General features: G+C 31.5%; 2 protein-coding genes across 2 annotated transcripts; one reads left to right on the forward strand and one right to left on the reverse strand.

Moving 5' to 3' along the window:
• Positions 1–6,307: 6,307 nt before the first annotated feature.
• Positions 6,308–6,823, reverse strand: LOC127102067 (uncharacterized). Its single transcript, XM_051039483.1, has one exon. The coding sequence runs from the start codon at positions 6,821–6,823 to the stop codon at positions 6,308–6,310; it is 516 nt and encodes a 171-aa protein (XP_050895440.1).
• A 4,920-nt stretch (positions 6,824–11,743) lies between these two features.
• LOC127102068 (uncharacterized) lies at positions 11,744–12,394 on the forward strand. Its single transcript, XM_051039484.1, has one exon. It carries the CDS (start codon positions 11,744–11,746, stop codon positions 12,392–12,394), a length of 651 nt encoding a protein of 216 aa, XP_050895441.1.
• Positions 12,395–13,519: the final 1,125 nt, after the last annotated feature.

A 13,519-nucleotide genomic window follows, 5' to 3' on the forward strand; every position in this document is an offset into this window, starting at 1 on the left:
TTATGGGCAAATAATGTAAATACAAAAGCTAAGTACCGTGAAACTTTCTCTTAGTGACTAAATGAGTCTGATCTGCAAAATGTTTGTAGGATTGCAAAACATCTATATTTTTACCTATTTTAGATATAAAAATAAAATTTGCATAAAAGAAAATTTAAAGTTTAAAATTTGGATTGTTCATAATTAGCGTTTGTTTAATCTCATTAGTTTGATGTCTATGTTAAGGTTTCTTAATATACCTTCTTTTTTTCTTATTATTCTCTTTCATGAATTCGACATAAGTAGACCGTTACTCTAAGGCTTTAGAGAATGATTTGAGTATATGGAGATTTTTCTTTGGAGTCAATGTATTATGCAAATTCTGAACAAGTGGAATTTTTTCTCTAGATTTATTCGCAAAATCAGTTTAATCGAATCTGCCAAAAAATTAAAATTCCATATATAAAAATTAGATCTTTAAAATAAAACTCCAATTTTGGACCCGATATCGATCCAAACTGATCATTCGCCCAACCCTAACTCAAGTCAAATTGAAGAGATAAGTGACACCTAAGAGAGAATATTCTAATCCCATTTGATAACATAAACATTGACATGCATGACATAACTCCCCTACTTGTTTTTGTCTCTTATAGGCGTAAGTTATTTCTTTTGTTTTTTTAGGGTAAAGTAATAACTACTACTCTACAAGTTAAGTGACGCAATCCAAATCATGGCATGAGGACTTGTAGTTTGTGATGCTAGTGCTACCTTCATTCGTACTCCAACACATGATACCTCTCTAACACACTCTAACTCTATACTTTTAGCATCATTTCTCTTGGATAAATGTACTATGCTGCATGGAAAATTATATAATACACACAGAAACAGTTTTTAATCTGATGGAGATTGCTCATGACATTTTTAAGGCTACCTAGTAGCTACTTTAGCATTAGTTACAACTAGTATTTCTCCTGTAACTATAAGTTGTTGTATTTTTATGCAACGACAAAATATAGTGTTAAATCTTGCATAGACATATACTCCTTTTATTATGACATGACATATCATGTCAGTGCATCACTTGATTTTAAGTATTCAAAGTACCTTTGAAAATTATTTATCCCCTTTATTAATTTTAATATTTTTGAATTATCAATGTATTTGAATTAAATATAGCTCAAATATTTTTTTATTTAATAAATTTAAAAATTAAATTCTCAGAGTATAATATATTGAGGATTTAATTTTTTTTAGTTAAAAGATTATTTAAAATTTTACATATATTTCAGAAAAGTTATATTTATAATACTTATTCCATCTAAAAATAAGTGTTATGATCGAACATTTTACATATATTAAAAAAAGTAATAAATATAAGAGTAGAGATGATTATTTTACCAAATCAACTAATTAAAAAAAACTAATTATCATAAATTCAACATATGAAAGAATAATAAATTAAAAATATTAATTAAGTTGTACAATAAATAATAAAACTGCACGGGAATTTAAATATAACAAATATTTTAGAATAATTAATTTCAATAAATATAATATTTATGATGGATAAAATATATTGTTGTTTTATTATATCTTTTTAAACCAATAACATTGTCAGATATAATAAAAATATGTTTTTTATTTAAAATTATGAGGCACAATATCCTTTTTTTTATATTATACTTTAAATTTAAAAGTTAAGGTTCTTTGTCGTTCACTTATTTTTGGATGTCTATTTTTAAGGGAAGACCGAATTCAATTTATCTTCATTGACAGATTCTTTAGTAATCTTGTTTCTTAGAAATGCTCTCTGTTGTCTCTTGCCGGTAGGATAGAGTTTGTCAAATTTATTCTGCATGGTAAGCTCATTCATTCCATGTCAGAGTTTATTCCCGATCAATAGAACTTTTTAGGGGTATGGAGCATGCTTCCCGTAATTTCATATACAGTGGTCAAATTACGAAAGGAAAATGGTAAGAGTTGTTTGGAAGAACATTTGCAAACCATACTCGGAAGGAGGTTAGGGTCTTCGTTCTTTAGTTACATTCAATGAAGCCTCCAATTTAAAGCTTTGTCGAGATCTTGTTATTTCTTATGAGACTTGGACCGTCCTACTCAAGAGTCGTGTTTTGAGAAATTCCAGAGTTATCAACCATCATATTTTCTCATGATTTAGACAAGCACCAAGCTTGAATATTCTACTATCAAAGACAATTCCTCTTGGATGCTTAGTAACGACAACTTCATCAAATTTTGGTCCGAAGTTTGGTGTGGTACCCCATTTAGATGGGTTATGGAAGATTCCATTTTTGACGATCGTCTTACTGTTAGTAAGCTGATTTCCAATTGGAATTTTGACAGGATTAACCCTCCCATTCTAGATTTGATTAAAGATATAATTCGTAGATGCCATATTCCTTTTGAACTTCACCCAAACAAGCTTAGGTGGAATCTTTCTTCCTCAGGTGATCTTTCTCTTAAACTTGCTTATAAGTTCAAGCGGGAAAATTATGATTTTAGTTGACGTTCTTTTGTTTGGTCAAGCTATTTACCACCTTCGAGAGTAGTTATGGTTTAGAGGCTTATTTTGAACAAAATCCCTACCTATTAGATCTTTAAAATGAGGGGTTTTGCTTTTCATTCCTTATGTAGTCCCTGCTTTATGGATGAAGAATCTTCTCATCGTCTTTTTTTGATTATAAGTATGCTTCAAAGATTTGGGATTTGTTTTCTTCTATTCTGAACTGTCATCGCAGAATTCAGAATCAGACAAATGTTTGAGATTTTTTTTCATTCCTCCAGGTCTGCGTAATGTGTTATGGTGGTGCATGTGGCTATCATTTATATTTTTAACGCAATTTCGATTGCTAGAAACAACACCAGATTTAAGGACAAGGTAATTCCTTTATATGCCTCTATTAATTTTATTGTTGTGGCTGCTTCGGTCTCTGATATGACTTCTCCTCTCGGTATTCAAGAGTTTGTTGTTTTAAAAAGTTTCAAGATCACTATTATGCCGCCTAAAGCGCCAAAAATTGTTGAAGTTATTTGGAAACAACCACCTTGGAGATGGATTAAAGTTAATTGTGATGATGCACCTTTTAATAATCTGAGGACCTCGGTTTGTGGAGGTATATTCAGAGATAACATAGGTAGTTTTCTTGGAGTTTTTTCTTAATATTTATAGGTTTCTAACTCTCTCATTGTCAAACTCTCGGGAGTTATATTGGCCATTGAATTCGCCTATGATAAGGGTTGGCTTAATTTTTTGTTTGAATCTGACTTTATTGCGATGGTTTAGGCGTTCAAGCCTCCCTATTGAGTTCCTTGACAGATTCGTAATAGATGGTTCAATTGCGTCAATCTCACCACTAGAATGTCTTTTGTTGTTTCTCGTATATTCAGAGAAGGGAATACTTGTGCACACTCCCTTGCTAACTTAGGTCTCATTGTTACTGATTTCGTCTGATTTGACTCGTTGCCCTTGTGTCTGAGAGCAGATTTTATAAAGAATAGGCTAGGCTTTCCTTTCTATAGGTTTTTTTCTTATTGAGAGGGTATTGATCTAGTCTCACCTCTCCTTTTTGTATTCCTTTTTTCTTTTTATTTATGTAATCTTATTTTTTTTGTAAATAATACTAGTTGTATAGAGTAATATTTAATTATTTAACAATAATAGATCAGTGCTAGTGGTAAAAGATTTTACTAAATAATTATGGATTTTATCCCGATCTTGCGTGTGAAAAAATTGATTGAAAGAGAAGAAACCAACACATCTATTCTACATTCGAAGTTAATTAATCACCTTTAAACAGTTTTAAAATCCCCCAACAAATAAAAATTGAAAACTATTATTTAATCATATTTAACTGCACAACACAATTTCCAAAAGAAAAGTAATATAAAATTAATTATGAATTATTAATAAAAAAATTAAAAATTAAAAAAAAAACATTTTTATATTTAGTTCTTAACCTATGCCCTTAAGACATATGTTACGCACGTTAAGATTACCCTTTTTTATTTATTATGTTGTTAATTGCGGATTTTCTCATAAAAACTTCATATGGAGTGTGGTTTTATAATCCATAAACTTTTTTTAAAGTAAAAGAAATTACATGTAAAAATGCAACAAGTAAAAAAATAATAGAAAATTCACAATTGATAATTATAAAATTTTAAAAGAAACTAATGAATTTTTTATTTTATTAATTAATATAATTTATTATTTTTTTAAAAATATATTTTAATACTTATAAATAATGATTTATATTATTATAAGAAAAATTAACTTAAAGTGTTTTAAGAACTACAATTTAAAATTTTAATTATAATCACAACCAATGATGATATGAACCAATATTTTAGCAAATACCTTTTTTTTATATTTTTGTTACTTTGATTTTTTTTTAGTCAAAGCATTACTTTCCAAAAACAATTAATACAACTGATCCTTAGATTCATGTTTTTATATGTCTATCTCACTATGACTACTATAAGCTAGTAAATCAGAGCCAAGCTTCTTGTGCAATCTACATCTAACTATAACATTGTTAATAATCACATCTTTCAATCTAGGATCCAATTTCTTTTGAGAAAGTGATCCCATTTCTACTTCTCCACATCTCATATTTAGTCTCGGCTAAATCTATCTTTAAAATTTGTCTATGGAAACCTTTTTTCTTCGTTTCACTAATAATCCACTTTTTTTCCTCTTTCCAACCCATGGGTGTCCAGTGAATCTTGAACCAACCAAGCACATCCTTCCAATTTTTTTGAGTTATTTAACATTCTAGGAAAAGATATTCCAATGATTCACTCTTATCACAAAAATTACACTTTCCATATGTGACTATACCGAAATGAGTCAAACGTTCCTTCGTTGTTAGTCTTTCCTTTAAGGTCATCCACAAAGTGAATTGAGCTCTTGGTCTAGCATAATTTGTAAACATGATCTTCCTCCGATCCACTTTTTCTCTATCCCCAAGGAGTTCATTATACATTTTCCCGGTCTTATACTTTCCGTCTTGAATTGCCTCATTCCAATATCTTGTGGTTTTCACTTGGTCTCTAATCTTCATTATTCTCTTCATTATCCAAGAGTTACTATCCTTCACCTACCAATTCATTATATATCCCTCTTTGAAATAGTATGTGTTCATCCATCGAACCCAAAGTTTATCCGCCTTGGCTTCAATATTCCACAACAGTTTAGTAATTATATCCTTATTCCACACATATAAGCCAGTCATGTTCAAACCACCAACACTATTTAGTTTGCAAACATTTTCCTAAGCAGTTGGGGCTTTTTTGCTCACTTCCTCTGATCCACTCCACAAGTAACTCCTGCAAACAGATTCAACTTGCTTTATTACCTTTTGTGGAAGAGGGAAGACTTGCATCCAATAAGCTATGATCGCGAAAAGCACACTCTGAATTAGCTGGCACTGTCCGACATAACTCAACAATCTAGTTGTCCAATGTTTAATCTATGTAGTTATTCTATCCACAAGCGGTTTGCATTGATGGATAGTTACTTTTTTGCTCGATAAAGGCACACCAAGATATTTGAAAGGAAGTTCTCCTTCTGAAAAACATGTAGCTTCAAGAATCTCTTATTTCACTCCAATTTTGGTACCCCTGAAATAAACCTTGCACTTTGACGAATAAGCTTTCAACCCGGTTGCATTCAAAAAAAATTGAAATACATGCATCATAATTTGTACAGATACGCCATCACCTCTAGCAAACAACATGAGGTCATCAACAAAACAAATATTCACTATCTGCATTTTCTCACATCTGGGGTGGTAATTGAAATCAACAACATTACGTAAACTCTTTTGGCAACGATGTAAATATTCCATGATGAGCACAAACAACATCGGAGGTATTGGGTCGCCTTTCTGTAATCCTCGTTTCCCCTTCAGCAACTCCGTAACTTTCCTATTGAAGGAGTATTGATATGATATAGTAGTGACACACACCATAATCCATTTAATGGACCGCACGAAGAAATTTAGCTCATGCATAATTGTTTCCAAAGCAACCCACTCCACCGTTTCGTATGCCTTCTGAATATCCATTTGTATAGCACACATTGGTGATATATGTTTTCTGTTGTAACCCATCAATAACTCATGCTCCAGAAAAATATTATCATGAATAACCTTACCTGGCACGAAAGCTGACTGACTATCATCCACCACCTCATTAATCACTTTACTGAGTCTTCTCGTAAGGATTTTCGATATGATTTTGTAAAGCATCGTACAACAAGCTATCAGTCGCATGTCTTTCATGGTTTCTGCATTTGGTGATTTTAGAATAATGTAACCAATGCATAATTTACTACAACATAGATTCTATTATTCTCAAAGAAGTCTTTCACTGCCTTCATAATATCATATTTTGCGATTCTCCAAGTAGCTTTAAAGATCTTTGCATTAAAATCATCTATTCCCGAAGCTTTCGTATCTCCAATACTCATGAGGGTTTTCCATACTTCTATTTTAGTGATAGGTTGTGTTAGATCATGGTAGTATTTCTCATGAAGTTGTGGTCCATTTCTCAAAGCTTCAATGTCCACATGGAGTAACTCACGGGTAGCCTTGCCATCCAAATCTCCATAGTATCTCCACACTTCCCTCTCCATCTCCTTGAAGTCAGTCATTGTGTCACCATTTATATCCATAATCCGATGAATTATATTTTCCTTATTTCTACCTTTGACAATTGCATGGAAATATGAATTATTCCCATCTCCAACTTGCAACCACGTTATTTTTGCCTTCTGCATCAGTAAGTTTTTTTTCTCATCAGTTGCTTGTAAAACCATATCAGTCCACCTCTTTACTTCCCTAATCAGATTCTGATTAAACCCATCACTTGATACGTTTTGTTGAGCAGTTATGAGCTTTGTTCAATACTCTTCAATCTTCTTTGCACCTGCAGACACCTGTCTATTCAAGCCCATAAGAAAAGGTTGCAACTGTTTCAGTTTTCTCCAAAGAATATACATCGGTTTACCATTCTCCATAGTCTTCCAATTACTTTTAACCATCTCCAAAAATTCAGGTTTTTCAGCCACAATGTTCAGAAATTTGAAACGAGGTTGATGTCTATGTGTGTTACCAATTGTGTCCCCCTGTATCTTTACTCTGAGCGGAGCATGATCTGAAATGTGAGCATTAAGAATCTCAATAACACACTCCTCATAGGTCGTATACCAATCCTTGTTACAAATCATTATATCGATTCGAGAGTAAATGCCTTATCCACATGCTTGTTTGTCCACGTGAAGTGAGCGACACGGGTTTCGTGTTCATCATTTCTTCAAGATCTCCATACTCATTGTTTTGCACCGGATTACCTCCAATTTTATCCTTCACATTAAGGAAATTGTTGTAATCACCTATCACCATCCACGAGTCCTTGATATTAACTGTCAAGTTCTTAATATCCTTCCAAAGGTTCCTGCGATTCATCAACTAGTTTTGAGCATACACAACAGTCATCCAGCAAACAGGATGCCATGTTTTATTTAGAATTTCACAATGCATAAAGTGATCCGAGCACGCATGTTTAATCAACTTCATACTATCATTTTTCTACATAATTCAAATTCGTCCATTTGGGTGATCGTCATATTTATCAAACCATTTCCAATTATTACCAAAACCCCGTCTCACCTTAGGTGCATTATTTCTCTTTACTCGAGTCTCCAAAAGAGCTACACAAGACACATTCAAAGTTTTAAGATGTGTCCCAATCTCAATATGTCTTGCCTTTTTATTTAGGTCCATAATGTTCCAAGTAAGAATCATGGAGGTAAATAGTCTTCATCCTCCTCACCTCCTAGAATTTCAAAACCATTTCTATAGCCAACACCAATGTTATTTGATGTCTCCAATCTGTTAACATCAGTTACTACTCATTTGCCTTTTATCTTGTTAGATGTGAGTATCTTGATCCACTCTGGTTATTTCTCTTCAATCTCAATGTTAGACTATTTATTTTCCTCTCTTATTGGTTCTACTTGTAGCTGCACTTGATTAGGTTTCATAATCCATTATTGTTTGAGTTGTCTTTCATCTTTCTTCTTTTGTTTCACTATACAATCAAGCCCAACTTGGTTACATTCTTAGAAATAGCTTGGCTTCCATTCATACTTTACTGGTTGACTGAACTTGTTGCCCTATGGATCTCTAATTGTGATATGTTCCTTCAATTTCATAGTAATGTCAACCTCAATAAGAACTCGTGCATATGATACTATTAGTTTCTTCGCAGTGCATTCATCCATCATCATCAATTTGCCAATACCACTAGTTATTTTCCCTAGACTTCGTTCTCCCCGGTAAATGAGAGGTAGCTGATGGAAGATAACCCAAATTGGAACCACTCTAACTGCATCTTCTTTGAAGGTAAAGTCAAGTTTCTATTCTTACAAGAAAATGGGTTTACGAGATATTGTACTATCCATTACTTTGATATTTAATATAAGTTATAATTTATAAATATTAAAATATATTTTAAACTAATAATTTTATCAATTTAACAAATATATAATTTTTTAAAATATTAAAAGTATTAGTTGTGGATTTAATTTAATTTAATTTATTTTTTTGTGTTTTTACTTACAAAATCATTTGTAATTTCTTTTACTCCAGATATTTGATACGTCAATAATAATATTTTCAGAAAGAGATAAAATTGAATTTTTATTAAATGCACAAAAAAGATACACGGCATAGCTTTAAAATTTTCCTTTAACTATAGCCCAAATTTAATTTGGCTCAACTATATCCAACTAAAAAATGCTTTGGTCCATCGTGAACTGCTTAGCCCAAAGTGACAGCTTTAACAAACATAAACATTTGGAAATAAAAAAAAAGGAGTAGAAATTCGTGATAATAATAATAATACTAGTGCTAAAAAAAGGGTGAAATCTTTATATCTAAAAATAAAATATGTGTAAATTATTTTTATTTTTGAAGTTATTTATTTATTTAAACTATCAAAGCAGCATTTATTAATTTTTTAATATAATCTTATTTATTATATTTTTATTTATCTAACTATTTTGTTAACTATTATTAATAAGAATATTTTTATAAATAAAATATCTTATTATTATATTAAAATCAAATATATTAATTATTATATTGAAAATATGAAAAACTAAAAAAGCACTGAAGTAATTTTTGCACCTATAATAGTTACAAAATATGTGTGCTAAATTGATTAAAAATGGCGTTTTTTATTTGTTGATTAAAAATGAGAGAGTCTGATCAATTGGGTCTAGAAGAGTAGAGATTTTCTTCATTTTCTAAAAAACCATAGAATTTCATTAGTATAGTTTTTGATATATATAGTCAAATCAATGTTGAATCTATGTTCTATGTCTTTAAAATGTGTGCTATTTAGACACAAAGAGTATAGCATAAGGGAAAAAGAAAAAGAAAAAAAGAAAAAAAGAAAAGAAAAGAAAAGAAAATATATATATATATATATATATATATATATATATAATATATATATATATATATATATATATATATATATATATGTTCTATATTATTTTTATTTGCATAAGTTGTAAGTTATGTTATTCATATTATTGATATTTTATTTTATTTTTTATAATACTAATTTTTGTATTAGGGGCACAAGATAAAAATTAAACAATATAATTTTGTATTGAAAATTGTACATTAATTTTAGTAAAGAAATAAAATTAATTTTATAAATAGTTTTTTAATATAAACTTTCTATAAGTGGATGTCTTATCTTGTGCCCTACAATTATCCATTTTTTTTCTTCATTATTTTGATATATTTTTTTATTGTTTCTTTTTTTCATGATGATTTTTTTTATTGATTACTTATGATATTAGTTTGTTCGGTTTGATTGTTAATTTTTATATTTAATTTATAACAAGTTTAAAGTTTAACGGATTTTATTTTGAAAAACAATGTTAGAGTTTTATATTTTATATTATTTATTATTGAATATGTTTTTTTTTACAAACTCTCAATGTTTTATATTAGTACGTTGTAAGTTTGATAAAAGATGTTAGATAATATTTAATGAGCATTTACTTATAATTAGACTATAAGTAATTTAGTCTATTTTATATTTGTTATATATTTTCTTTGTAAATTATATATATATATATATATATATATATATATATATATATATATATATATATATATATATATATATATATATATATATATATATATATATATATATATATATTATTAAAAGCATAATCTCTTTCTTCTTTCCTACTTTCATATCTCCATCGTTGACATATAATACAATTTAAAAAAAATATTTTAAGAAATAGAGTTTAAATCAGCATATTGAATCTAGTTTAATACAGACAATTTTTTTATTGAGCAAGATTCATGAGGTTTAATACATTTTAGCCGTGTAGTTCAACTAACTACCTCACACTCTTAACCAATCAATTATAGAACTAGTTTTATTTTTTAGAAAAACACCAAGTGCATGCTTAATTCCATACACTTGATTCTATATTTAGAATATCTATAACATCGGAGGAAAATTCAGTATTTTAATATTTCGTCTACGTGACATTATTATTTGTGTATATATAGTATTGTAGATGTCAACCGTTTATCCACTGAATATTGTAGTGTAGTGTGTGTACAATCATTTTGTTGTAATCGTTTTAGCAAAGTAGTGGAAGTTTGTTATTATCTGCTCTCTCTCTCTTCTTCCATCTTCATCTTCTTCATCTTGTGCACCAATAATTTGTATCAGAGCTCCGGTTCAGATTCACAGGGAAACACGAGTGAACGGTGAGACGTTGTGCGATTGATTTTGTCTCTTGAGTTCATGTTGAACTTTTGATTGGAATCATAACAGAACCACATTTCTTGATTATGCGGGCTTGGGAAACACTAGTGTTTCGGTGAGATCTGAGTGTATTGCACAAGGTTGAAGATGGACGGAAACGGTAATCTGAGTACTAAGCTTTTAGTGTTCGATGGCGAGAACTGAAATCAATGGATGATTCAGATGCGTGTGTTGTTTGGCGCTCAAGATGTTCTTGATCTCGTCAACGACAATTACGTCCAGGTTGCACTTCTGACAAATGTAACGAATGCGCAAAGAAATGCTCAGCATGATCCGAGGAAGAAGGATCAACAGACGTTGTTCTACATCCATCAGTGTATGGATGTGAACGTGTTTGAGAAAATCGTTGATTCGACGACGGCGAAGGCTATGTAGGACACACTAGTACGGTGCTACAGCGGTGATGCACCAGTGAATAAGGTGAAGCTTCAGTCTCTACATAAGTAGTTTGAGAATCTCAGCATAAAGAATAATGAGAAGGTACCTGACTACATCTCCAGAGTAATTCTGATCACAAATTAGAGGAAGTAGTGTGAAGAAACTCTCTCTAAAGAAATCATCATTGATAAGGTACTTAGATCTCTTACTCCTTAGTTTGATTATATAGTTGTAGAAATTGAACATTCTAAGGATCATAACACCATGAGGATAGAAGAGCTGCAAAGCAGTCTAGAGGCGCAAGAATTGCGTCTGACTGAAAGAACCTCTGAGAGAGAGGTAGAGCATGCTCTGAAAGCTTCTTTTGTCAAGAAGGAGCAGAAGCAGTCTTGGTGCCAAGAAAATACATGGTAGGTCTCAGGAGTCAGAAGCCTCCGATTCTGATGAGAAGAAACATCAGAAGGGAAGGGAGAAGCTTGACAAGAGAATGGTTCAATGCTACTATTGTAATAGATTTTGCCACTTTGCTGAGGATTGTTGGTCAAACAAGGAAAGGAAGTCAGAAGAAGCAATCATAGTCAGAGGAGATTATGATGATGAACTTGTGCTATTGGTGGCTTATGAATCTGATGATGATGAACCTATGCGATTGAAGATTTCTGATTCTGAAAGAGACTCTGAATCTGAAGTCGAGTCTGATTCTGAAAGAGACTCTGAATCTGAAGTCGAGTCTGATTCTGAATATGAGTCGGAATCAAAAGATGAGTCAGAATCTGAAGATTTTGAAGAAGAGTCAGAATTTGAGGGTTCTGAAGATAAGTCGGAGTCAGAAGATGACTCTAAAGCTGAAGATGAGTCAGAGTCAGAAGATGACTCTGAAGCTGAACATGAGTCAGAGTATGAAGGTGACTCTGAAGATGAAGAAGACTATGAAAGCGAGTCTGATTCTGAAGGTGAATCTGATTTTGATCCATATTCTGATGATGATCCAGAATCTGGATGTAATGCAATCTCTGGAGATGGAGCTTCTGGAGGTAGAGCTTCTGAAGGTGGAGCCTCTGAAGGTGGTCAAACTTTTAAGAGTGGTATAGCATCTGATATTATTCCAGAATCAAAAGGAGATTCTAAACAAGTTTAGAGACCACAAAGAATCAGGCAAATACCAATAAGATTTGTAGAGTTTGAAATGTAGCAAGATACTGAAGTAGACTCTGAGAGAGAAGTCGTGTCATGTTAGTAGACTTTGAAACAGTAAGTATTGAAGAAGCTCTCAAGAAGAAAGTGTGTCTGAAGGTCATGAAAGAAGAACTTGAGCTTCTGAAGAGATTTGAGCTATTGAATTGTAAGGTTGTTGTCACATCTGCAGAAATAAATCACAAATTAAATTCTGATTCTGAAGATGATGATGTAGATGCCATAACTTTCAAGCAGTTGGTTGGCTCTATGAGGTATTTGTGTAATACCAGATCTGATATTTGTTATGCAGTTGGAATGGTTAGTAGGTTCATGAGTAAACCGAAGTGGTCTCATTATCAAATTGTTGTAAGGATTCAGAGGTATATAAAGGGGACTTTGAAATATGGCATTTTTCTCTCTTCTGGTGAAAAGGCTAATTCAGAGCTGGTGTGTTACTCATTCTCTGATTGGTGTGGAGACAGTATTGACAAAAGAAGTACTTATGGATATTTGTTTAAGTATCCAGGAAGTCTTATTTCTTGGTGTTCCAAGAAGCAACCAGTTGTTGCTTTGTCAATCTGTGAAGCTGAATATATTGCAGGTGTTGTAGATGCATGTCAAGTTGTTTGACTTCTGAATTTACTATAGGATCTGAAGATCAAGGTAAACAAGCCTCTGAAGTTGATGATTGATAACAAGTCTGCAATCAATCTTGCCAAGAAGCATGTACTGCATGGGAGAAGCAAGCATATTGAGACTAAGTATCATTTTCTGAGAAGTCAGTTTCAAAATGGGGTGCTAGAAGTTATGCAATGTAACATCCAGAAGCAGCTAGCAGATGAACTGGTCAATTTCTCCACTTAAGGGATGAAATTGGTTATTAGTTTTGATCAATTAAATCTTGAATTAAGGGATAATGATGAAGGGTAATTTAGTATTTTGGTATTTCGTCTGCGTGATATTATTATTTGTGTATATATAGTACTGTAACTATCAATAGTTGTATCCACTTAGTATTGTAGTGCAGTGTATGTGCAATCATTTTGTTGGAACCATTTTAACATAGTAGTAAAAGTTTGTTCTTCTA

The sequence above is a fragment of the Lathyrus oleraceus genome, chromosome 7 (genome assembly GCF_024323335.1).
Source record: "Lathyrus oleraceus cultivar Zhongwan6 chromosome 7, CAAS_Psat_ZW6_1.0, whole genome shotgun sequence".
In the NCBI taxonomy this organism is placed as follows: Eukaryota; Viridiplantae; Streptophyta; class Magnoliopsida; order Fabales; family Fabaceae; genus Lathyrus; species Lathyrus oleraceus.

Coding starts and splice junctions, on each gene's coding strand:
- LOC127102067 (XM_051039483.1), bottom strand. CDS start 6,823: ATGGTTTTACAAGCAACTGATGAGAAAAAAAACTTACTGATGCAGAAG.
- LOC127102068 (XM_051039484.1), top strand. CDS start 11,744: ATGGTTCAATGCTACTATTGTAATAGATTTTGCCACTTTGCTGAGGAT.